The sequence below is a fragment of the Eulemur rufifrons genome, chromosome 13 (genome assembly GCF_041146395.1).
Source record: "Eulemur rufifrons isolate Redbay chromosome 13, OSU_ERuf_1, whole genome shotgun sequence".
In the NCBI taxonomy this organism is placed as follows: Eukaryota; Metazoa; Chordata; class Mammalia; order Primates; family Lemuridae; genus Eulemur; species Eulemur rufifrons.
In genome coordinates, this window is record NC_090995.1 from 4053713 (window position 1) to 4079157 (window position 25445).

Genomic DNA, 25445 nt, shown 5'->3' on the forward strand with positions numbered 1-25445 from the left:
GAGCCGGCAGAAGCGGGGTGTCGTCGTGGCGGGTGCGAGTGTAGGCGCCCGGTCGCCTCCGAGTGGAGACGTTCTAATTCTCTCCTGTTTGCTCTAGTGGCAGTGCTGTGGGGCTTTTGGAGCTGATGATTGGAACCTAAATATTTACTTCAATTGCACAGATTCCAATGCAAGCCGAGAGCGGTGCGGCGTGCCCTTCTCCTGCTGCACTAAAGACCCCGCGGTAAGTGCGCCCCGCGCCCCGCGGCCTGCTCTGCGCCACACCGAGAGCGTGCATGCTTTTTCCTTGAAACCTCTTCTTAGCCGGTCCCTCCCAGCAGAGGGCAGAGTGCTCAGATCCCCCAGCAGAAGCACGGATCGCTGGCATCAGTGTAGGAGCACGTGCTGGTTCCTCGTCTCAGCCTTGATGGGCATTGGCTCGTTTGCGTGCAGAACATTCCTACCAGCAGGTGGCGCCATTGTCCCCCCTTTCCAGGCGAGGACCCAGCACGGGGGACTTGCCCGAGCTCCAGCTGCCGGCAGGTGGTGGAGCTGAGCCCCAGACCCAGGCGGCCCGCGTCACCTGCTAGTGCTTCCTAGTGCCACAGGCTCCTGGGACGGGGTTGGCGACCGTCTTCTTCCTGGTTTAGCTCTAGGGGAAAATACCAGGAGTAGGAGGAGAGTTTGCGACAAGGTGGGGCTAGACAGCTGCCAGGCGCTCGGGTACCACAGTGACTCTAATAACTGATTTTTGTATTTTTTTTTAACATAAAGGAAAAATATAAAATCTATTTATAAGCCGCTCTTTTTTTTAACCAAAGGTTTGATTATAATTTGGGTCAAGTCCCGTGTCTGGCCTATAAAGTGACTTAAAATGCAACTCTCCAGTGTTAGAATGACATACAGGAGAGGTTACTCCCACACGTGTCCCCGTGTGCTCCTGGCTGTGGCTGTTCCGGGACTCTGTTCTCTGGCCCGACGGTCCCCAGATGTCCTCCCTTAGACCCCCCTGCCCCCATAGGCAGAGCCGTGTGGGTGCTCCGAGTTCATCCTCACGGCGGAGGCTGTGGGGCGCTTGAGAAGGGGCTGTGGTCTTGGGGTGCAGACGGCTGCCCCCCCACCCCCGGGGCCACCTGGGCTTTTCTCCTGGTCCGAAGGAGGAAGCTGAGAATCACCACGGGACCGCGCCCTCTGGCTCCGGGACAGGAAAGCCCGTCTTCCCCGCGGCTCGTTCCTCTCTCCCTTCCGAGGAGGCCACGTGGCAACACATGCCCTGCCCAGAGCCCGAGGTGCCCGTCCAGGCAGCCTTGCGCTGGCCAGCAGATGTCGCACAAGGTGCTCCTTGGCGCCAGTTCCTGCCCTTCCAGAGAATTCTGAAGATTCTCAGAAGGCACTGGGGCCTCACCTTTCAACTACAGATCCTCTGGGCAGAGACAGCTCATTCCTTGAACTCTAAACTAATAAAATCTGCTCCACACCTTGCAGAGAGGGAAAATAAACTAACCCAAAATAGCGGAACCGTGTTTCTGATTAGGCCCCCTGAGACGTCAGGCTGTCCGTGTGACACGTGGTCAGGGCATCCTTTCATTTAATGACAAAAGTCATGCATTCTCATTGAAAAACCATTTCAATAATACAGAAGTACATATATGAAAAAGTAAAAGTCTCCCCAAAAGAGCATAAATGAAGACAGTCACTGTGTCCTTTAACTGGTTTTTATCTATGTCTCCAGTCCCCTAAACCCCATAAGCTTCTTGAGGTTGGCACCACCTTGAATCTCAAGCCTCCTGCACAGTGAACTTACTGTCCCCTGATCGTCCCCGAGCCTTAGTTTTCCTCATGTGTAAAACAGGGCATACTTGAATCCCTGCTTTTGAAGATTGTAGTAATAATTACATGGAGTGATGCATATAAAGTGTTTACCGCCGTGCTGTGGTTTGTGTGCCCAAATCCACTTTATTACACCTCACAGAGGCCTTCTGCCCATTCCTTGCTGGGCTTTCTGTCTACCAAGCATGACTTTCACTCTTCTCCTTTCTTTTGCCACCAGGAAGATGTCATCAACACACAGTGTGGCTACGATGCCAGGCAGAAACCAGTAAGTGGGATCTCCTCTTGTCACTGAGCGCAGAGGGTGTTTGGAGGAGCCGTGGCGTGTGCGCGGTGCTGTATCTGTGACACTGTGCTCTCCTCTTCCCTCGCGAAGGAAGTTGACCAGCAGATTGTGATCTACACGAAAGGCTGCGTGCCCCAGTTTGAGAAGTGGCTGCAGGACAATTTAACCATCGTGGCTGGTATTTTCATAGGCATTGCGTTGCTGCAGGTAAGACGAGAGGCCTTCGTGGACGTCCCAGGATGCCCTGAGAGAGCCCTTGCCTGGGACGGGAGTTTTGCTTAACCACGTTAATGTCATCATTTTCAAGACACATTGGAGAGCTGAGGAACAGACCTAAACTATTTGGTTTATCTTTTATTAAAGCTCTGATTTTAGATGCTACTGTCTTGAAATACTGTAGGAAACTGTTTTTGTTTTTTTTTTTTCAAGATGGAAAAATTGCTTAGGTCAGCAGGTGCCTGCTGGCTTTCCTTCATTTCCGTGGGCTCAATAGTGCCGCTTGCGACACTGGGGGCAGACAGGAAGTCAGAAGTGGGTTTCAGTGGTAAGGTTTTGGGGAGTGTCACAGAGATATTATGCCCCTTTCTCTCTTTGGACCACCTTGCCCAAGTGCCAGTGAAGGAGGGGACACCCACTTTTCTTCCTTAGCAGTCACAAGAGCTGGACTGTTCATGCTGTTGGTGAGATACTTTCCTAAGAGCACTGTTGAGAGAAAGCAAAGAAGATCTAAATAAATGTAAAGACATCCTGTTCACAGCTTGCAAGACTTAATATCATTAAGGTGGCAGGACTCCTCAAATTGACCTACACATTCAGTGCAATCCCTGTTAAAATCCCTACCACCTTTTTAGTAAAAACACACAGGCCGATCCTCTAATTCATATGGAACTGCAAGGGACCCATAATAGACAAAACAACTTGAAAAGGTTGGCGAATTCATACTTTTCAGTTAAAAACTGACTACAAAGCTACAGTAATCAAGACAGTGTGTATTCAAGTAAGGTTAGCCATACAGATGAGTGGAAAAATTGAAAGTCAGAAATAGACCCATACAGTTGATTTTTGAGAAGGGAGCCAAAACCATTCAATAAGGAAAGAACAGTCTCTTCAACAGATGGTACTGGGAAAACTGGATTTGTATCTGCAAAGGAATGAATTTAGACCCCTCCCTCACACCGTATATAAAAATTAACTCAAAATAGATCAGAGACCTCAATATAAGAGGTAATGTTATAAAACTCTAGAAGAAAATGTACATGTCAATCTTTTTGACTTTGGATTAGGCAGTGTTTGCTTAGACATGATTTCCAAAGCACAAGCAACCAAACAAAACATAGGTAGATTGGATTTCATCAAAATTTAAAACTCTGTGCTGAAAATGATACCAGAAAGAAAGTGAAAAGAACAATCTCCACCCATTCCACAAAATGGGTGGAAATACTTGCAAATCATTGTCTGATAAGGATCTAATCTCTAGAATATATAAGGAACTTTTACAACTCAGCATTAAAGAGACAAACCCAACTTAAAAAATGGGCAAGAGGATCTGAATAGACATTTCTCCAAAGAAGATAAAAATGGCTAATAAGCACGTAAAAAGATGCGAACATCATTAGTCATTAAAATAATGCAAACCAAAACCACAGCGAGGTATCACTTCACACCCCCTAGGATGGTTGTAATAAAAAAGACAACAGCAAATGTTGGCAGGATGTGGAGACGGTGGAACCCTCAGCTGTCGCCGGAGGGAGTGAAATTGGTGCAGCCTCTTTAGAGAACAATTTGGCAGTTTCTCAGAGAGTTAAACATAGATTTACCAAATGAGCCAGAATTCCGCTGGGTCACATGAGTAGGAATGTACCCAAAAGAACTAAAAACAGGTTCACTCAAAAACGTGTACACAAATGTTCATCACAGCATCATTCGTAATTGCCAAAAAGTGCAAAAAATGCAAATGTTCGTCAGCTGAGGAGTGGATAAACAAAATGATAGATCCATATGATGGAATATTACTCAGGCATCAAAAGAAATGTCTGGAATAGGCAAATCCATAGAAATGGAAAATAGAATAGTGGTTTCCAAGATGGTAGGGATGGGGGAATGGGAATGACCGCCCATGGGTACACGGTTTCTTTCTGGGGTAATGGAAATGTTCTGTAATTAGTGGTGATAGTTGCCTAGCTTTGTGAATATACTAAAAGCCACTGAATTATATACATTAAGAGGATTCATTTCGCCATATACACATTCTACCTCAGAGTTTAAAACTCAAAGATAAAGCAATGGCAGACAGTGGCCAGGGAAAATCCTAATGAAGTTGAGAGGGTCACTGTTTAACTCATTTTTACTTCCTTTCTCAGATTTTTGGGATATGCCTGGCCCAGAATTTGGTCAGTGACATTGAAGCTGTCAGGGCTAGCTGGTAGAGGCTCTGTCACAGCTGCTGCAAGACACTGGACACACCCAGCCTTCGTGACCCTCCCACATGCCCAGCTGACAGCCGAGCTGCACAGACCCCATCACCGAGGCGTCCTGCGATCTCACCTAATGGAGCTGCCAAGAACTTGGTTTTTGGGGGGGTAAAACTGGGAAATGCTGCTCACTGACAGAATTTTTTTAAAAAAATAACCCATGTGAAAGTTGTTGCGCCATGAATCTCTACTGTAGCCAGGAATTCACGGATGGTTGGATGCTTACCAGAAACGAAAGAGAGGGAGGGCGGGGGACTCGGAAACACAGTCCTGTCCTCTACTGCAGTAAGTGAATGGCCGCAAGAGGCAGTCTCGCTCCTGGTCACACCTCGGAGGGACTGTCTCTGCTCTGCGGCTGGAAGAAATGCGTCTCTCCTAAGACTCGGCCCCTCACCCGGGGGGCAGTGGTGTGCTGGCTTCCCTCCGTGGACATTTCAAGAAACTCTTGCCACTGTCATTTGAAGAAGAAAACAGCTTGTCTTTGGGTTTGGATTTTGTGATTGTATTTAACAGGCGACTCGGGTGGGCACACTTGGTCTGTCCTGGAGCTTCCCTTGTGAGAGAAGTTGTGTGTTCCACGTGCACGGAGCAGGGGCATCGGAAGACTTCGTGATGCTGTATTTTAGCAGGACTGATCTTTTTTCTAAGTAGGCCTGAGCTTTATTTATCAATGGAATCCAAGGAGAAAATGAGGTTAATGAAGAGGTCTTAGTTAAATACTCCCTTATCCCCACCCCACCAAATTAGCCGTTGGATTTTTGGAAACTCTGGAATACTCTGGGTCATTTTGTTTTGCTTGTTTGTTTGTTTGTTTTTTTCCCCCTTCCAAAGGCAAAAGCTATGATACAGTTCCTCTTAAATTTTAAAGCATTTTCTTACTCAGCTCAAATATTAATTTTTGGTGTAACCGTAACCTGCATGACCTGTGAATCTGAATCCATCGTCTCCCCTCCCTGCCATCTTTCCAGCAAATGTTCAGACTCGTTACGTGGTCAGCATTCATTTCCTAGGTTCGTGGCCTTGGGAGGTTGTGGCGTGTCCTCCCCGCCTGGCTGGGAAGAGACCAGCTGTGCCGTGGCAAGTGGTGCCATAGTCTCTTCCAGTGTCCATCTTAGTGGCCTCTTCTGCGCACGCCCCCCCCCCCCCCCACCGTCTTTGTCTTGGAATGGGATTAAACCCGATTCCAGACAACCTTGACACAATCACAGAGCTTCTAATGGATTTTTCTTCTTCTTCCAGTTTTAGTTTGCTTTTATTAAAAGACAAAACCGTGCATGGCCGGTGCTCCTTCTGTTCTCCTACCGCGGACCAACCCTCAGGATGGTCTCAAAGCACAAATACTTTTCGGAGGGGAGAGCATTGGCCCGGGCAGGGGTTCTGCGACACAAGGGGGGAAACCACTTCCGGGTGCTGCCGTCTGTGCCCCCACTTGAGGTGGGAAGGACGAGTTTTGTCCCCCAGTTTTTAATCCGACCTGTGTGCACCGAATGTTGCTCTCCTGGGGAGCCGACAGCAGCCTGTGGGACGCGGGGGAAGCCACAGGCGTGTTTTACGGCGGTGACACATTTGCCAGCGCATAACTGGGCAGCCAGAGAGCATATTTGGTGGAGATTTCGCGAGGGTTTCCATTTCAGCCCCGTGTCGCACCGTGGTGGCTGATGAGTGTGTCCATCTGCTTACAGAAAGGACAGAAATTTCAAGCCCTGTTTCCGCAGTCGGGCGTGTGTGTCTCTGTGCAGGTGGTGGTGCTCATTCCGCACTCTGGCCGTGAGGTCATCTCATTTCATCCCCTCCCCCGCCACAGCTGTCACCGTGTCATGTCACGCCAACGTGGAGAAGACTCGAGCTCTCCCCACGTGGCACGTGTGTCCTTTCTGTTTGTCACCTCCTTCTCCAGCCAACTCCATCTGACCAGCTGATTCAGAATCAGGCGAGATCCCGCCCCTGGGCACGTCTAGCGACAGGCCAAACAGCAAGTGCAAGTGCGTTTTAAACTTCAATGAATCACCCTTTATTTTCTACACTCGAGAGTGGTTGTGATAAAGGCTGTCATTAATAAATTCGGTTCTACCTTCCGTGGACTCGTGTCTTTCTTCGTTCTCTCCTGAAATCGTGAGATTCTCTCATCCAGGGGTTCTCAAACTTTAGCTGAATAATCGGAACCACCAGGAGAGCGCATTCAAACACGTGCTCCTGTCTGCCCGGTCCCCAGACTTCCAATGTGGCAGGTCTGGGTGGCACTGGAGAATTCGTGTTCTGATGACTTCCTAGGTGACGCTGTTTCGGCATCTGGGAACCACACTGGGAAGTGCTGCTCGGACCCAGTTCTCTAGGAGGGAAAGGAGAGAGGTGCAGTTTTGTGGCTGGGGACAGAAAGGTCCCCTTTGCACTGAGTGCGGATCAATGGGACACAGGGACCAGAGGCTAATGGGCAGTCTCTGTCCCTGAGGTCGTCTGCTGGTTACAATCACTTGGGGACCACGTAAAATACAGACCCCTAGGCCTTACCCCAGCAGTTCTGGCGTGAGGGACCTAGGGGATGTATTTTTCTAGAAGCTCCCTTGAAAACTGAATACACACTGGTATTTCGAACTCATGGACCTAGTTAAATGTTGATCATATTCACCACCTTTTTATAAGGAAATAACTTCTCACAGTCCTTTGGAGCAGGAATCTTAAAAACCCATTGGAGAAATACCAAATTAAATGTCAAGTTTCATTGTGAATTATCACTGCCAAAGACGACTTCCGTCTTTAAAACTTGATGAAATGAATACAGGGTTTTTAGGTTCATATAGTGACACTTAGACCCAGACAACATAATGTCAGACTTTTTGAGAAAAATGTTGCCTCCCTTCTCTGGATATTTGAAACAAAAATGTTATTGTGAGTGTAAGGAAATTTATCGGTAGTAAGTGGAGATGACCAACCCCTGTACCCTGAGTTTTCTTATTATCAACCTCAGCTAATCGGCCCTCCTTGCTGCAAACTCGTAGGCCAACAAAGGAAAAAAAATACGGCTCAGAAGGAAAAGGATGCTTTGTCTACAAAACTCAAAACTTTCAGGAAGTTTCTTCAGTGTGTAGAAGGTAGACTTCAGGGGAAGATTATTAAATTTCTCTTTATTTCTATTGTTGAACTGGTTACCACAAACATTACTGTTTCCATAATTTTAAAATCCACAGTTTTTAAAAAATAAACTCCGGAACTAACAAGAATTTTGTATCACTCAGCACTTGAAAAGAAGTGCATTTACTTCCTTCTCCCGGGGAATAATCAACCTCTACTTTTCTTTCCGTTTTCTTCCTGCCACGGGTCCCAGTTGTCCTTCCCTCAAGGGGATTCTTGAAAGTGTCGCTTGCCCTTTTCTTATGCAAAGCGTGGGAGCATTGGTGTCCCCGCGTTTGTGTGGCCAGCAGTGGGGTCGGTTTGCGGTTGGTGGCGCTTCTCCCAGCGTCTGTTTCCGGCTCACTTGGACGGGAGCCCTGGGAAGCCACGGGCTGAACAATGAGGAGCCGGGGCACAGTGGCCTGGCAGCCTCTCCAGCTCTTTGTCACTTACTCCACAAAGCCCTCCTTCTCTAGGCAAACCCTGCTTGGACCTCCAAGGAAGAGCTGGAAACCTCTCCATGAACACCGGCCAGCGGGGGTTCGCGGCCAGCGCTCTCCAGCGAGGCCTGGGGCTGTTCCCAGGTGCCACCTCTGCGCCAGCGTCTGTCTGGCTCTGTCGTGATGACACAGTAAAATCTATAGGAAATCTATAGGTGACAACAGACAAGATCGCCAGGTACAGCTGGTGGTGGCGCAGGGAGCAGGGAAGAGAAGCCAAACCCTGAACAGGGACCAAAGCCACCTTTAGACACCCCCACTCCCACCCCCAACACCTTTTTGTTTGGAGAGGTTTGCTACAAAGGTAGAGTTTATAAAATTACGGTTTTTAGGGCTCCTTTCATTGGAGGGATTAAATACAGTTTCCTTTGGGGTGTTCATGCAGAGTGGTTCTCTTGTAAACTTGCCACCAACCAGAGGATGTTGGTTTAGTCCCCTCCTGGTGTCCATTATCCCAAACCAAAGCCCCGGGGACCCGCGCTGGCCGGTGCAATGTATTCCTCCACTTCTAGGAACTTCCAAGCGAAATAAATCCAAAGGAAGAGCGAGCTGGCTCCTGGCTTTTCGCTGCGTAAATAATACACTCCGAAAAGAAAACAGGAGCGTGCAAACGAGGTCGCGCTGCCCACGTGGGAGCCCCCGGGGCACGCGCACTTGCACCGCGTGGTGGGGGTGGGGTGGGGAGCGGGGCTGCCTTTTAAACCGGAGCACGTGGTCCCGCGGTGTCAGTTTCTGCTTTTGCGACCGGTTTGAGCGGGAACGTTTTGATGGCCCGCCCCCTAGCGGCCACCACGCGAAACCACTCCCGGCCGGAGCCGGAATGGTGATTGCAGGGATGACAGCGCTTTCCCGACGGCCCTCGTGTAGTCAGAGGCGCCTGCGCTTTGGAGGAACTTGGGGGGGGGGGGGGGGGTGTACAGCGCAGGTTCTATTTCTTTCACGCACTCCTGGAAGTGGCATGGCTTGTTCTGGAAAGTTAGGGAACGGGGCGTTTTGATCCCGTCACCATGCATGTCCCGATTTTGCTGCTGGGGTTTTGTCCGGGCTTTTCAGCAGGGTGTGCGCAGGTGGAAGCCGGGCCGCGCCCTCCAGCCAACCCTCCGGTGTGGTTTCTAGAAGACGCTGGTGACCGTCTGCAACTGCTCATCTGCCAGGCAGAGGCGCTGTGTCCCAGGCGCCCGGCCGTGGGGTTGGGAAGACGGCACCCTCCACGGAACCGGAACCGAGAGGCGTATGTGACCCGAGGCCCCAGGGTCCTGGTTCGCCCTCTTCAAAACGAGCACCTCTCCCGAAACAATGAATGGGATAGTGCTTATATTTCCTCTAAAAACAACAGGTTGGATCACCTGGAGTTTACTTTGATCTGAGAATTTGCAACCTTGGTTTAAAGTCGGTGGAAACTGTGATGAGTATTTTAGGAGTTTGTTATGGTTTGGGTTGTGTCTTCCCAAAATTCATACGTTGAAGTCCTAAGCCCCAATACCTCAGAAGGTGACCTTATTTGGAAGAAGGGCATGGCGGGTGTCATTAGTTCCGATGCAGTGACACTAGCGCTGGGTGCACCCCTACTGCAGTGGGGCTGGTGGCCTTATGGCAAGGGGAGGTTTGGACATAGACGTGGACGCAGGGACAATGCCGTGGGGACATCAGCGTGGCGCATCCCTAAGGCAAGAAATGCCCAGATTCCCGGCAACCCCAGCAGCTGGGAGGGGGGCACAGAACAGATTCTCCCCGAGAGCCTCCAGAAGGAACCAACCGTGCCAGCACCTTGAGCTTGGACCTCTATCCTCCAGGACTGTAAGACAATACATTTCTGTTGTTGAAACCACCTACTTTGTGCTACCTTGTCATGCACCCCTGGGAACCAGTACAGAGTTTGGTCACCTGTTGCTTGTTTTCAGGCTGGGTAGACGGCTCTGAAGCTCACATGCGGTTCTCTCCGATGGGCTGATGGGTGCGCACGTGCTCCTTGTAACTCAATTGGACGCACCTGACCGTGGGGTGGCGCTGCTCTCTGCTTTAAGCTCTTGAAAACAGTCGACAACTTTGGGGGGGACATTTTGAATAAAGAATGCTTTATTACATCATGATTAAAAGCCGTGGCGTTGCATTCTTTATTTATTTGAAGTAAACCGTCTTGAATGCGACTTGTTAGAGTGATTAAAGTTTTATAAATAAAATAGCCATATTTCCATGACTTGTGCTTCCTTCAGTCTTGTTGCTTCGTGACCGAATCAGCCCAGCAGTTCATCGATTCCTTGCTGGAAGCCGGGCGCCGGGGGCGAACGCGTCATCTCTGTCCCTGGAAGTAACGAGTCACATTTCCTGGGAGTTTCCTCTGTCCCAGGCGCGGTGCTAGGCGTGGTCTGCGTGTATCCGAGGAGACGTGAGCTGATGGAGGGGCGAACCCCACACGTGGGAAATGTAGACTTCGGCAAGGCAGGTGGTGCTGGTTGAGAGACGGGAGGAACACGGGGTGATGGGAGACGGTCGCCACGTGTCAGGGACTCAAACTTAAAGAATGACCGGGGCTGGGGGTCGAGGTTGGTAACCCCTCATCCGGAAAGAAGATGACATGTAAAGCAGCATCGGGGGTAAAATCGCGCAGTGTAGGCATGAACCCCCGCTGTTAAGGGTGGAACCCTAATCCCCAGCGATAGGACTAACAGGTGGGGCCTTTAAGAGTGATTGGAGCCCTTTTAAAAAGGGCCCAGGGCGCATGCTCGGGCCTTCCGCGAGAGCACGTGGACATCCGGTCTGCGACCCGGCAGAGGGCCCCCAACAGAACCCGCCCGGGTGGCACCCTCGTCGCGACTTCCCAGCCTCCGAACTGTGAGCGATGCGTTTCTCGTTTATGAATTACCCAGTTTAAGGTATTTTGCCGTAGAAGCCTGAATGTACTAAAACAAACTGTTTCCTCCACCCGGTTCTGTTGTCCTTAGACCTGGGAGCTGGGGGGGGGGGTGTCACATGTCGCAGCGGGGGTGAGGGGGTGGAGGGGGACGTGCAGTGAAGTAGGTAGAGGGTGGAGGTGACAATCTTGTTCCTTTTCAGAGTCAAGCCAGGCCCTTGCGTTAGAGCCTCAGTTTCTCCAGCCCTAGATGCACATTAGCGTCACCTGGGAGCATTAGAGAAAAACCAACGGGAAAAGGCAGCCCCCCCCCGCCCCCCACGCTCCTTTTTAGTTTCCCAGGTCACTATAACGTGCCACCAGGGTTTCTCAAATCCGTGCACGCCCACAAATTGCCTAAGTCCTAACGCAGGTGCTGATTCAGTAGGTCCTGAGTGGGGACGAGGAGCCCACGGTTCTAGCAGGCGCCCAGGTGATGCTGATGCTCTTTGTGGTCTCGGCCCACACTTGGAGAAGCAAAGACAGACAGCCTGCAAACAGGTGTCATTTAAGTCTGTGCTAAACTAACACCTTATCGTTCATATCTTTCGGTGGTATCTTTCCTAAAGCTACTAAGCTGAGGTTTTCAGGTCTGAGAAGGAAAATACAGGTGACTGTGTATAGGCACTGTGTATATGTTTCTTTAAAGTGTTTAATTCTGATTAAACAATGCAGAAAACCAAAAGAAGAAATAACTTGTGTGTTCGCCATCTAGAGGTTTACACTTGTAATGTACAGGAGTGTGTCTTCCCGTTACTTTGTTGTTTTAATTTTTTTTATTACTGTTCTTAACTGTTTTGTGGCCGGTTTCCTTTAAATCAGGATATTTACAATGTCAGTGAATATCTTATATAATAAAAATGTTTTGGTTATCTAGAGTTCTATTATACAGATGAAGGGTTCTCAAAATTCGATCCATGCACTTTTTGTGGTATCTAATACACCACTCATCCACAAGGTCAAAATTGTTTCTTAATACTGAGCCATTATTTCCAGGTTTTGTTACTACTCTGGGCATACTGTGGAGTTTTCAGAGGTTACGTGTCATGGTGGTGTCATCAATCACTCTGACAGCTAATAGAATGTGTGCTTGTCTATTTCTGTGTTTTAAACATCTCTCCCTTCCAATTTCCAATATGGTCAATATTCATAGTAATAGCCCACAGAAACAAAAGCTCTTTAGGGGCCTCAACTATTTTTAAAAGTGTAGTGGGGTCCTGAGACCAAAAGGTTTGAGAACTGGTATAGATGAACCATGATTTAACCAATTCATCATTATTAGAAAATTCCTTTCCAATTACATACAGTCGCGGCGACTTTCTTATGCAGTGTTTATACTTTGCAGATAGCTCTAGTTATTCCCTTGAGATGGACTCTTAATAGTAGAATGACCGGGTCAGTGGGTTAAAGACATTCGGTTTGTGGTACCTTGAGTGAAGCCTCATGTTAAAGCTGTGCAAAATTAATACCCTACCATTGATAAATTTTAAATTGAAAATTGTTATTTTTAAGTCAAGGTTTATGCCCAGTTCAAAAGAGGGAAAAAAAAATCTGCTCCGGATTAGCATTTCTGTTAACCTAATAAAACGTCAGCCACATGCACCAGAAACCCGCTCTGCGGTGCTGGAGGCGGTTAATTACCGACCTCCCCACCCTGGTTACGAGCGAGAGGATGAAATAGGAACGTAAGTCTCAAAGGGGTGTCATGCCTTTTTAGGAAAGATTAGCTCCGGACTCTCTTCCAGTCCTGACTTACTTTCCACTGATGTTTTTGTTATTCCGCTTCCTTGAACAGTTGCTGGTGTTGACGCTGAACTTGGGTCTTCAGAGCCTTGTGTGTATCAACACGCCCCCCAGTGCCAGGGCCAGGGAGGGGGGTCCGGGAGGTATTAAATAAGAGACAGGGCTGACTCATTCCACCACGGTGCGGGGGGGGGGGGGGGGGGGGGGGGGGGGGCGGGGCGGGGCAGGGCGGGAAGCCTTTATTATGAAATGTTGATTTCCATCATGGGCTCTGGCATGAAAAGAATCAGAGTCAACAAAGTGCACATTTGAACAAATGCCTTAGTTGCCCAGTCTCCATGAAGACTCCAGGAGGCGGTTCACGCCCTAAGCCTGAAGGATCAGTTGTCCAACCTATACACGGTGAGAATACTCTTTAGGTAGCTTTCAAAAAAAGGCAATCCATTTGTAGTGTACAGGCTGAGTATCTCTAATCTGAAAATTCAAAACTCGAAATGCTCCCAAATCCAAGACTTTGAGCACTGACATGATGCTCAAAGGAAAAGCTCACTGGAACGTTGCTGATTTTGGATTTTCCAGATTATGGCTTTTCAACCAAACAGCATAGTGCAAATACAGTCGACCCTTGACCGACGTGGGGGTTAGGGGTGCTGGCCCCCGGCACAGTCAGAAATCCATGTGTGCCTTTTGACTCCCCCAAAACTTAACTGCTAATAGCCTATTCTTGACCGGAAGGCTTATCTGTAACAGTCTATTAACACATATTTTGTATATTATATGTATTATATATTGTGTTCTTACAATAAAGCTAGTGAGAAGAAAATGTTATTAAAATCATAAAGGAGAGAAAATATATTTACTCTTCATTAAGTGGAACTATATCCCATCAAGGTCTTCATCCTCATTCTCTACGTGTGGAGTAGGTGGTGGAGGAAGAGGAGGGTTGGTCTCACTGTCTCAGGGGTGACAGAGGAGGAAGAAAACCCACCTGTGAGTGGACCCGTGCAGTTCACACCTGTGGTGTTCAGGGGTCAACTGTATTCCAGAATTTGAAAAAATCTGAAGCACTTCTGGTCCTAAGCATTTTGAATAAGGTTATTGAACCTGTGGTAAGAGGGTCTCTATGTGCCACTCAGAGCTTGGCCACTGCTTACCTCGTGGCCTTAGACAAGTTACTCTGTCTTTCCCGTTGTCAGTGCCCTCCCGCATACAGTGTAAGGTGTATACCTTCTTTTCTATTTTTTGAGACAGGGTCTCATTCTGTCACGCAGGCTGGAGGGCAGTGGTGTGATCATAGCCCACTGCAAACTCGAACTCCCCGGCTCGAGCGATCCTCCCACCTCAGCCTCCTGAGTAGCAGGGACTACAGGCATGCGCCACCATGCCTGGCTAATTTTTGTAATTTTTTTTGTAGAGACAGGGTCTTGCTATTGCTCAGGCTGATCTCAAACTCCTGGCTTCAAGAGATCCTCCCACCTTGGTCTCCCAAAGTGCTAGGCTCACAGGTGTGAGCCACCACACCTGGCCAGATGTATTACCTTATACAGTGGAGGGAATATTACCTACGTCACAGAGTCATTGCAAAGATGAAAAAAGTTGAAATGTTCTTCCCTAAATCCTTTTTTTTTTTTTTTTTAGACAGAGTCTTACTCTGTTGCCTGGGCTAGAGTGCCGTGGCGTCAGCCTAGCTCACAGCAACCTCAAACTCCTGGGCTCAAGGGATCCTCCTGCCTCAGCCTCCCAAGTAGCTGGGACTACAGGCTTGCGCCACCATGCCTGGCTAATTTTTTCTATATATTTTTTAGTTGTCCAGCTAATTTCTTTCTATTCTTAGTAGAGATGGGGTCTCGCTTTTGCTCAGGCTGGTCTCGAACTCCTGAGCTCAAATGATCGGCCCACTTCGGCCTCCCAGAGTGCTAGGATTACAGGCCTGAGCCACCGCGCCCGGCCTTCCCTAAATCCTAATCATGCCTCAGACCTCACCTGAAGCGGCTTTCTCGGGGAGGTCTCGGAGCTCAACCCGTCTCTACCCCAGGAGGATCTGCTCCTGCAACTTTCTCTTTTGAAGAACTCGCCACGTTTGAACTCACTCGAATGCTTGCTTTGCTGTGAGAAGCCAAACTCCACGGGACTGGCCTGTAGTGTTGCCCTGTCTCTCGCGCCCAGATGTTTGCTAGTGCTATGGACTGAATGTCTGTGTCCCCCTAAAATTCGCATGTTGAAGCCCTAATCCCTAATGTGCTGGTGTTTGCAGAGGGGGCCTTGGGGAGGTGATTAGGTTTAGAAGAAGCCATGAGCGTGGAGCCTTGCGATGGGATCAGTGCCTACAGAGAAAGAGGAAGAGACGGGCGATTGCTCTCTCTGTCTCTACCCCCCTCTCCCTCCCCATCTGCCTCCCTGCTCCCCTCCCCCCAGCCACACCCCAGTGACTGCTCCCCTAGTGACACAGCTCTTCCCTTTCTTGGAATAGCTATGTGGCTTGTAGGTGGGATCCAGGTGAAGCCGAGAAAACGCTCGTGGCATTGCCAGGTGCATGGAGATTCTCCTGAATCTCATCAGTTTAGGTTCCACGGCGGTGGGGAAGCACGTGCTGGACCAGGTGGCTGCCCTGCGGGTGTCCTGCCGAGGACAGGGAGACCGACCTTTTCAGGACAGGAAGAGGTCACGGGCGCACCAATGGAAAGGCTGTGAGGTGCACATGGACACGTGCAATGCTGAAGAGACGGGCTGTGAGGTGACCGGGGACACAGCCACCCCCCACTCCAAGGGCTGAAGGCCCCAGACCGTGGGCAAAAGGCTCCCGCTGTCTGGGAGAACGTGGCTTTTCCTCGGGGTGCCAGGGTGGGCTGGAGAGGGTGGCCTTGTCCAAGGCTGTGCCCCTTAAGACTGGCGTGAGGGCACCGGGGTGATTTACCCAGAGGGTGTGCCAGGCAGGGTTCCAGGTGGGTTGGCGGGTGGCGGAGGGGAGAGCAGAGAGATCTCAGAACATTCTGGAAGATAATTTCCACCTCAGACCACCCTCTGGCTCAGAAGGTGTGATCACTTTAAGTGCGGTGGTTTGCGGGGCAAGTGGGAATTGCTCCCGGAGCCAGAACTCGGTGGCTTCAAGGAGGACAGAGGTTGGACACTCACCCTGCGGGGACCGATGCAGGACTCGCTTGACCAGACAAGGTGACTGTCGCTGGCCGGGCCGGGCTCTCTGCGGACTTGGGGGAAAGCGTGAGCGCCCTTGTTCTAACGGGCCAGTGCTGGGTAAAGGACACCGTTTCTAAAAAGTCGTCGTTGGTGTTTCCCGGGGACCCCGATGCGGCACAGAGACGCGTGCGTTCAGGCAGTGCCACGGGGGTGCCAAGGGCGAGGACTCGGCCTGTGGCGCATCCCTGTGGTGGCCCGGCTGGAATGAGGACCTGCCCACGGGACATCTCCTCACGACCCTCCAGGCACCTGACCCGGGGCGTCCCGCCAGCTCGGTGGCCTTTCCCGGGAACCCGCCCTCCCTCCTACGTTCCTCCTCCCAGTTAAGGTCGCCACCGTCTTCTGCCCAGTCACCCGATTCAGACGCCTCTGAACCGTCTTTGGTTCCGATTGCCACCCCGTGAATCTGTCCCAGCCCTTTCCTCTGTCTAGACCGAGTTTGAGCATCAAGACCCTCGAGGAGTCTGAGCTCACGGGTCAGCCCGTGACACGTGCAGTTTGCGTCAGGACCTCAGAGCCGGGTGCGACAAGCCTGGGGTAGCAGCGTCCTCTGTCGCATCCGAGCTCCCGACGCCGGGACAGAGAGGGCAGCGAGGACGCCTTTGGCCTCGGGAGGGGCTGCGTTCCTGACCCGGCTGAGAAGGGATTTGCTAGACTCCTGCGGTCCCCGCAGGCTGCCAGCCCCCTGCGGGGACGGGAGGGTGGCCCGGCTCTGCGCTCTCGGCAGCGGGGGCGGGCGCGGGCCTGGGCACGGCTTGCAGCTGTCCCTGCGTCCGTGTTCCTGCCACTTGTCGGTCACACCGCAGCTGTCGCTGGCCCTCAGAATGCCCGGTCTTTTCTCCAAAGGGCTAAAAACAGTGCAGGTTTGCACGAGTCATAGAAATGCCCTGGGGTCAAACATTTGGACCTTCGTTAGACGCGACCTTTCCCCCAGTGCTGCTTCTCGGCCCCTAAAATCCCATTTCCCTGCCTCCCGTCCCGGAAGCAACAGCCTGCGTGTGAGGTCCCCACGGGTCACACACGCAGTGGCCTCCGGGGGCTGTGGAGTCGCGGTGGATCTGGGGTGGGGACCAGGTGGTGACTTTAGTGGGCTGGAGACACGAGCCCTGTCCCAAGGGGGCCACAGCCGCACGCTGCTCTCCCGGAACGTAGAGTCCCTGGTTGCTCCATCTCCCCATTTTATTAATAAAGGAAAAGTCAGAGAATTAGATTTTGATGCAAAATCATTTAAATGTTAAATGTTCACAACGATTGGTTTCTCGTTTTCTTCTTCCTTTTGCAAGAAGTGCCAACCATGGGGACCAAACGAGACATGCGTGAGGCCACAGTTTGCCATCTCTGTCCTTAGAGGGAGAAGCAGGTCAGCCCTAGGCCATAGAATCAGGAAGAGTGTCAATGACGGTTCTTGGGAAAGAGGAGGTTCTCCCACCCTAACCCCCCTCCCCCTGTGATGCCGCCAGCAGAGCGTGTGTCAGCCGGGAACAATCAGGGTGGTGGCTCAGGCTTGCTGAGAGGTGTCCGCGTGCTGGCAGCAGTAATGACAGTGCTGAGGCCAGTAGATTCTGGTGAGCGACCCGCCAGCTCGTGGGTGCTGGGTCGGTGGCTCTGCTGCTCCTGTTCTCAGGAGCCCCAGGCTGGTGCACAGGCGAGGGGTGGCAGGAACGGTGGGTGGGTGTGTGCACTGTGACACCCGGGTGCCCAGTGCTGCTGTGGGTGCCCTCGGGAGAGTGGTGATGGCTTGGCAGGAGTAGAGTGTCCAGGAGGTGACAAAAGGTCAGGAAGAGCACACAGAGGCTGGGGCAATCCTGCCACACGTGGAAATTGACACGGAACCCTCGGGAAGGGAGGATGATGGCGTTTGATTTCGGATTAGGGGCAGAGAGCAGAGGGACCGACAGGTCAGACGGGGACTCCCCTAGCGCCGGAACATGCTCCTAATCTAGCTTTTGGGGTTTGTTTTTCAAAACTCAAAGTGTGTCTTACATGTCTAGATGTGGGGAAAAGGTTAAGCAAATCACGGTGCATCCATATCATTAAAGACTACGCCACCATTAAAAATGAGGTTTCTAGAAACTTCATGAGTTCTCAGTAATGTGACAAATTTTTATTGTTTAAGTGAAAGAAAAGGGAGGTAGCCGCATATAAATTAATTAATTCATGAATGAATGAATGACAGGGTCCTACTCTGTCGCCAGGGCTGGAGTGCGGTGGCCTTGCCACCATAGCTCACTGCAGCCTCGAACTCCTGGGCTCCAACTCTAAAATACACACACGCAGGGCGGCTGCTACGGGAAAGCGTTCTGACACGTCGAGTCAGACATTAGACACGGATGTGACAAAGCTCGCTTTCTGCAGTCTGTCAGGTCACATTGTAAAATATGCAAATGCTGGTCAATCTCCCGTCACGTGTTAACAGGAAACGCACTTTCATCAGCTGCTTTTCTTAGGTGAGGGCACACCTGGCTCCCACGTCTCATGGCTCAGGGGACGTCCCTGCGTTTCAGGATTGTCCGCCAGGGGAACAGGAGAGTGAGGGGTGGGAGAGGAAGCGGCGGGGGATTGGATAGTTGTTACTTTGGGGTATGCTGAAGCCAGACGGTCACGCTGCGATGTCACTTCCTCTAACTCCTGCGGGGCAGCAGGGGACGGGGCATGGAGGCGAAAAGAGCAGAACTTGATGCATTCGTGACTCCTCCCCCGCTTTTGTGACCTACACAAAAAAGGACGTCATCGTAGGAGAGGCAGGGGGGACAACGGGTTGCAGTCTGGAAACTTAAAAAAAAAAAAAAAAGAAAAAGGGAGGGCGAGGCGAAGGACCTGCCTGCTGAGGATGGCTCCAGCGGCAGGTAGGAACTATTTTGGGTCCCCGTAGAGATGGGTCTGTAGTCGAAGCTTGTGACATGGGCTGTTTCCTCCCCGTTGTTCACTCTGATGTTGCAACTTCTCATCTTCTTGGTTTTGGGTGCAATCTGTTTGCCTTTATGTTATCTTAGAGTGCTGCTCAGCGCTCCCCTCCGTCCTGAGTTCTGTGTGACTTTAGGCATTTGATGTCCTGTGCTGGGCAGAGAGGAGCTAAGCACCAGGAAGCTGAGCAGAATCTCCTGGAGGAGAAGCTGAGGTCAGGGCACTGGGGGAGGATGCTGGCCCTGGAGGACACTGCGGAAGGTCCTCAAGGAGAAGGGTTTTTGCGTGAGTTTAGACACCCGGAGCTCAGGGGCTGTCTAAACTCAGAAGGCAGACTGAGCCTCCTTGTAGTCCCATCAGGCTTAGCTCTATTCTTTAGATGGTAGCCCTTTAAAAAGAAAAAATTTGGCTACAGGTGAGGCCTATTTTATTTTTATTTATTAGTTTTAATGAAGGAATGAATGAATGACAGAGTCTCACTCTGTTGCCTGGGCTGGAGTACAGTGGCATTGTCATCCGAGTTCACTGCAGCCTCAAACTCCTGGGCTCAAGCGATCCTCCTGCCTCAGCCTCCTGAGTAGCTGGGACCACAGGCACATGCCACCATGCCCAGCTAGGTTTTTTTTTTAAAATTTCTTGTAGAGATGGGGTCTCGCTATGTTGCCCAGGCTGGTCTTGAACTCCTGGCTTCAAGTGATCCTCCAGCCTCAGCCTTCCAAAGCACTGGGATTACAGGTGTGAGCCACTGCACCTGGCCCCAGAGGCCTATTTTAAATTAGATATAGTTATAAAATTCAAAGTAAGTGAGTATAGGAATTAATTTTTGTCAGTAATCTGAAGGTACAGCCAGTTTCTTTCCTTTGGGTTTCTTGGGAATCAATAAATGACAAGTAAGTACTGCAATAGTCAAGTAATGTCTCTCAATTATACTTTTTAATAGATTACATTATTTTTTAAAAGAGCTATTATTACATTTAAAGTATATGTACTCAAAGCCTGGGTTGAGGCTTAAGAAATTCTTAAGATAAAAATCTCATAAAGATCTTCATATAATTTAAAAAATCCAAAATCTGAAACTAAAAGCCTTCAAAGTATGACAGGATTAGGATTTACATTTCCTTGATGAAGATTAAAAAAAAAAAAACTAGCTAATTTTTTTAACCTAATCCTGAAACAGAAAATCGTCTGTGTCTATGCCCTTTTTAAGTGACCAACACTAACTGAACACCATGACGTTCTACCCACCAGTGACTGTGGTTTTAACCCTAAATGACTAAGCAGATAAAAATACCACTGCACACACATCTGCCAGCAAAACTGCTGCTCTCTGGGCCATGGACGGGTTCCATGAATATACTCTGAGGCACGGGGGAAAGATGAAAGCCAAGTTGTTTTTCAGTGGTTGTGGCTTATAATCCAAGTCACTTTCCGCCTGGGCCCTGACTTTAATGCCTTAGACACCCCACCTGCTCTCCTTTTACTCCTTCAAAGCTGCATTAATAATGCTGGGACCAGCGAAACCATTTGAGTCACTGTGAGAAGCGGTCACAGCTCACGATACCGCCCTGAGCCTTTGGTTTGCACAGAAGTGGGAGGCTCTGTTTTTCTCTGGATGAGCGTGGCGCCACCAGTCGGTCGGAAAGCCAGGACTGAGGGAGCTAAGGCTAGAACTGCCGGCGACAGCACCTACTTGGCTTAAGTTTTATCTTAAAGCTTAAGTATATAAAACAGACCGTCACCATATTAAGTTCCTATCTAGAGTTACGAACAGCAGACAGATGTGCACTGTCCATTTTCAAAGTAGTTGTTAGATTAGAATCTCTGTGGCCATAGCTAAAAAGATCGATTTCGTAAGTTTTGTTTCTATATTAAGGAAAAACTCATAGCACTACAGCTTTATTATTGGCTGGGTAATATTATCAAGAAAAGCTGGTATTATGAGTTACTGCTGGTATTCCCACTTTGTAGATGAAGAGGTCTGGGACAGGCAGAGCGAGTACCATAGTGGGGACCTACACGCAAAGCTTCTCTGCAGACTGGCCGTCTTTGTTGTCGGGGGAGTAAAGCAAGAGCTACGTGCCCTGTGTTGAGTGTAACTGAGCACTCCTCAAGCTAGGAACAGGCACACTGTGTGTCTAATTTGGGGGTTGTTTTTTGAATTCTTTAATTGGGAATCCTACAAGGGGGAGAGGGGAGTATAGTTTGGGCTATAAGATATCACAATTCCATAACCTCTACAAGTTTCAATTGTCACAAAAATCCTGGGAAGTAGAGATTATTAAACTTTGTCACATTGATGAGAAAACAGGCTCAAAGAGTTTAAGTAGCTTGGCTGTGGTCACGGAGCCAGTATGTAACGGAATTGGGATATGTCTACAAATCAGACAGTATCCAAAGACCATGCTCTTTCTACTGTATCACACGTTAGCACGCTGACTGCCATGTGAGTTGTATTCAACTCAGGCTAGTTTTGAGCCCGGGGCTTCCTGGGAAAACAAACAAACAAAAAAACCCTGCAGTTGGTTCATGAAAATCTTATTTGTGGATGGTCTTATTGCTACAGTTAACATTGACACTTTAATTCTAAAAACGTGGATTGTGTTGCATATAACTCACAGAAAACAATAAAAAATAAATTAGAAAGGATTGTTTTAATAAAATACTGTGGTTCCAGGGAAAAACTGTTTTTTTCTAGTGTGGCAGTCAATGTGTTGTAAGTACAGTTATCACAGCATTTCAGACACACCTACAAAACACAGAATTACCAAGGCACCTGGCATGTCTCTGTATGTATGTAAAGTTAGAGATCACACCTCTACAAAGAGACCCCAATTTTCCTGGTTATAGCTCTAAAGATTCATCCCAAATATCATTAAGTGCTTCTTAATAGACACTTGTGTAATTCAAATGCTATGGCTCTCTAGAGTTAAGTGGCTTTTCAGCTCACTGATCCTAGTATAACAGCTGAATACAAAGGGCGATGCTCACCTAAGTAAATGTCTTAACACCGAGCCATCTTTATCCCGTTATGTTCAGCAGAATTAGATAATACGCCGCCTAATGACACCGAAGAGCGTTTCTCTCTGAAGTCTTCGCAGGCAGCTGCATTCTGTTCCATCCCAGAAACCATTTTAGACTGAAAAGTTTTGTTCCGCGTCCCCATTCTGATCAGACAGGATGCTCAAAGCATGTTTTATCAAGGAAAACACTAGATCGTGGGCCAGTGTTTGATCCATTTTGCTCTGAGCATGAGGTTGCAGTCCGGGTGGTGAGATTCCAAGTTGCTAATGGGGCGGACGGGAGGAGGAACATTCTAGTGCGTTTCACTCAGGCATCTTCTTTGTTTGAATTCCTGGCTTTTTTGCTTTTCATCTATGCTCTAGTGCTGGCTCGAGGTGACAGTTAAAGCTTTGCTGTGCTGTCCCTCCCATTCTCACCCTTAGATTGTACTCTTAGTGGGCAGCCAACTGATTTAATGGTGGCTTCTTGAACCAAGATTAAGCAGGAGGAGGAGAGGGACTGCACGGTCCCACCCCCTGCCCCGGCACAGCCGTGCACTACTTAATTTAGGGGGGCCCTGTCACACAGGCACAGCCTTTGGTCTCTCCGTAGAACAACTGGTAGTTTGAATTGCACTTCACTGGGCGTTCCTAGCACATCCGCAAACCGATGGCCAGTAGCCGACCCAGACGGTGATATCTCCCAAATCTATGATTTTAGGGTGTTGTGGTTCTGAAGTTTTCTGTGCAGTGCTTTCCAACAGGGACAGATCCTACTATTAATATTAATTTTTTTTCTGAAGTCAGACAGACCATCCAAATCTCAAAGTCTCTATCTATCTGGAAATTAGTTCAGGCAGGCAGTCTGGAAACTTCATGGATACAGGAATTCGTTTGCTCATTTAACAAATACTTAACACCAACAATGAGCAAGCCCTGTTCAAGGAGCTGGAAATACAGGTAAAATACACAAACAAACCAAATGATGCCATTATAGTTTGATATACTATTTATTTATTAAGTTATTAATATGGACAGTCTGTTAAGCAACGTTACAGATGTCTTTCAAAACCTATAATAAAATATAGTCCACTATCCAGCCCAGGAGAAAGACAATAAACAAGATCATTCTTACAGTAAGGGTGGCATTAGCATTCTTAATAGTCCCTCATTTGGACATCAAAGGGAACATCAGTCAAAAGGTTCTTCACCTCCGCTAGGGTTTTAACTTCCTTGAGTTAGATAGCTGTTTTAGAGTCACAAGTCCACTCGGGCCACTCACAGAGATGTGTAGCATCTACGCAGGAGGAGGGAGCTCCCGCCCCTCCGTGGCAGCCCTTGTTCCTGTCCTGCGGTCCTTCCGTGTTGGAGCCCGTCTTGCCTGTTAGGCTAGTGGTGGTCAAACTTGGGTAGGGGGCGAAGGCAGGTGGGTCACCGGGATGTTTTAATTTACAAAGATTGTGTTCAAAGCTCTAAAAACCCGTTTGGTGGTGGTAGTGGCAGTGAAGCGTACACTCACTCTATTTCGCCAAGGGGGTCTTCTCTCGAGTCCTGGCTTACTGCAGCCTTTACGATGACTGCACGTCCCAGCGGGGCGGTGGAGGAGGGGACTCTAAGGGCGGTCGGTGTGAGGCCCTCTGCAGAATGAACTGGACTGGCTACTATGGCTTTTATGACCTGCCTTCCTTTCTTCAGTCTAGACAAGCTTATTTCTTCATCTTTCCTCCTACGTCCTGCTAGTTCTAATGTGAGATTTACAAGGACCATGAAAGATGAAACTTCTAGCTTTCTAGCTGAATGATGAAAAAAACAGCCAAAAAAAAAAAAAAATCCATTCTCCAACGAGCTATACTGAGTTTCCTCAAGTGCCAAGTGACTTTTAAAGACAAGTGCTGGACAGTGCTGATTGGCTGATGGAGAAGTGCTGAGTTTCGTGAAACTGCACAGATGTCAGAATCTGAGATACAGGCAAAACTCAAAATGCTCTAGTGTCACAGGGTTCTTCAACCCCTTCCTGTCACACTGAAATCTACAAATGTTTTCCACATCAGGCTATTGATGACAGTCAATTAAATATGGACTCGGAAATCTCAGAGTCTTGCCAAGTTTGTGACACCTGCAATCGTCCACATAGTCAGGGAGAAGGAGGAACCATTGGGTAAAGAGTGAGAGCATTGGAATTTTATTTAACTCTAGGTACCATGGTTTTGGCATTAGTAAAACTAATGAAAGAGCAGCCATACAGTTTTTTTTTTTGGTCACTGTGCTTCCCAAGCACCAAAAAAAAAAAAAAAAAAATGGAGCTATTTTTACTATTCAATTTCATCTTTAATAAGCTAGACAGGTCCTGCGGTATTCTCTGTTTCTAGTTTACCAGGACATCATCATGTGGTTTTGCTGCGTGTGAGGAGCAAGTCAGGATGTAGTACCAAGTTTATATCATCAGTGGACTACAACATGCACATTCTACTTAATGTAGCTCAAGCAACAGGAATACAAGAGAACAGTTATGGGTGGAGACTTGGTTTTGATGAAGTCATGTTCACACTAACTATGGGTTTAGAAATCTTATTAGGCAGGTACCTACAGAAGTTCTCCGGTTGGTCCTGGAACGTTACATGCATGCACAAGTGGTGCGGTGGAGCATGGAGCAGCAGAGGCAGCTGGATGGAGGACAAGGGGAGGTCGGAGATGGGATGACGCGCGGGTGCAGGAGGGGCGGTCCTCAGCTCTCCACGGTGAGTCTCTGCTCTGTGAGAGAGGCCTGTTGGGCAACGCTCTTGTTCTCGTGACGGCGAAGTTTCGATACGACGTCTAGAAAGGCCAAATCCTGCACTTCTTTGTGTAGAGATTCTGGACGTCAAAAACAAGACAACAGATGTGCTCCTGTTAGGGTCTACTCTTACTTTACAATCCATCCAAAATGTTTATTTTGATGAGACTGACTTACAATTCTGGAAAAAGACAGCAGTAGCTGAGCAATGTCTTTTTCAGGGATGTATCATAATCATCATATAAAATCAGAAAGCTTTACCTGACACATTTTTAAAAAGATGAACCAGAGGTCAAGTTCTACAGTAAAAGGTTGATTAGGGTAATGAGTTATAATTAAACACAGCTTGTATAACCTCAGGGTTCCGTTACAAATGTAACCTGGTCATCAGTTCAAATATGAAGTCCAAGGACTTGCTGAAAAACCTTAGGATTTGTTTCAAATAATTTTGTGGCAAATGAAAAGTTTGTATTGCACATCCTCCCAACAAATTTCTGTGATGATGGGCTCCCTTTTAGATTGCCTCTCCTCCTCCTCCTGGCTTGCTTTCTCTATTTGACCTCAATTACAGGAAAATATAGGACTCCTGTTAAGATTCTGAGAACTACTATATGGGAAGAGCAAGGTCTAATAAGTTTAATCAGCACTCCCCAAACTGATATGTTTACTTAGATAAGACTAACATAAAACTAGAACATTTTTTTGTAGAAGTAAATAGAAAAATCCATCTTAAAATTCATACAGAATCTCAAGGGACCCCTTAATCT

The 25445-nt window shown here is 48.7% G+C and overlaps 2 protein-coding genes across 9 annotated transcripts in view; one reads left to right on the forward strand and one right to left on the reverse strand.

Moving 5' to 3' along the window:
• Positions 1 to 4821, forward strand: part of TSPAN5 (tetraspanin 5) — a 146565-nt gene extending 141744 nt beyond the window's left edge. Inside the window, exons 5-9 of one of the 3 annotated variants that reach the window (XM_069485482.1) lie at positions 98 to 223; positions 2030 to 2081; positions 2124 to 2128; positions 2186 to 2302; positions 4456 to 4821. In XM_069485482.1, the coding sequence (XP_069341583.1) occupies positions 98 to 223; positions 2030 to 2081; positions 2124 to 2128; positions 2186 to 2302; positions 4456 to 4521 (366 nt within the window). In that variant the 3' untranslated portion in view covers positions 4522 to 4821. Of the gene's footprint in view, positions 1 to 97; positions 224 to 2029; positions 2082 to 2123; positions 2129 to 2185; positions 2352 to 4432 lie in introns of all 3 variants that reach the window. The other 2 variants (XM_069485480.1, XM_069485481.1) reach the window with 2 other exon arrangements.
• Positions 4822 to 22899: 18078 nt separating this feature from the next.
• The window catches only part of RAP1GDS1 (Rap1 GTPase-GDP dissociation stimulator 1), a 134327-nt gene continuing 131781 nt past the window's right edge, over positions 22900 to 25445 (reverse strand). For all 6 annotated transcript variants that reach the window (XM_069485487.1, XM_069485484.1, XM_069485488.1 and 3 more), the window contains one exon: positions 22900 to 24758. In XM_069485487.1, the coding sequence (XP_069341588.1) occupies positions 24631 to 24758 (128 nt within the window). In that variant the 3' untranslated portion in view covers positions 22900 to 24630. The remainder of the gene's footprint in view (positions 24759 to 25445) is intronic.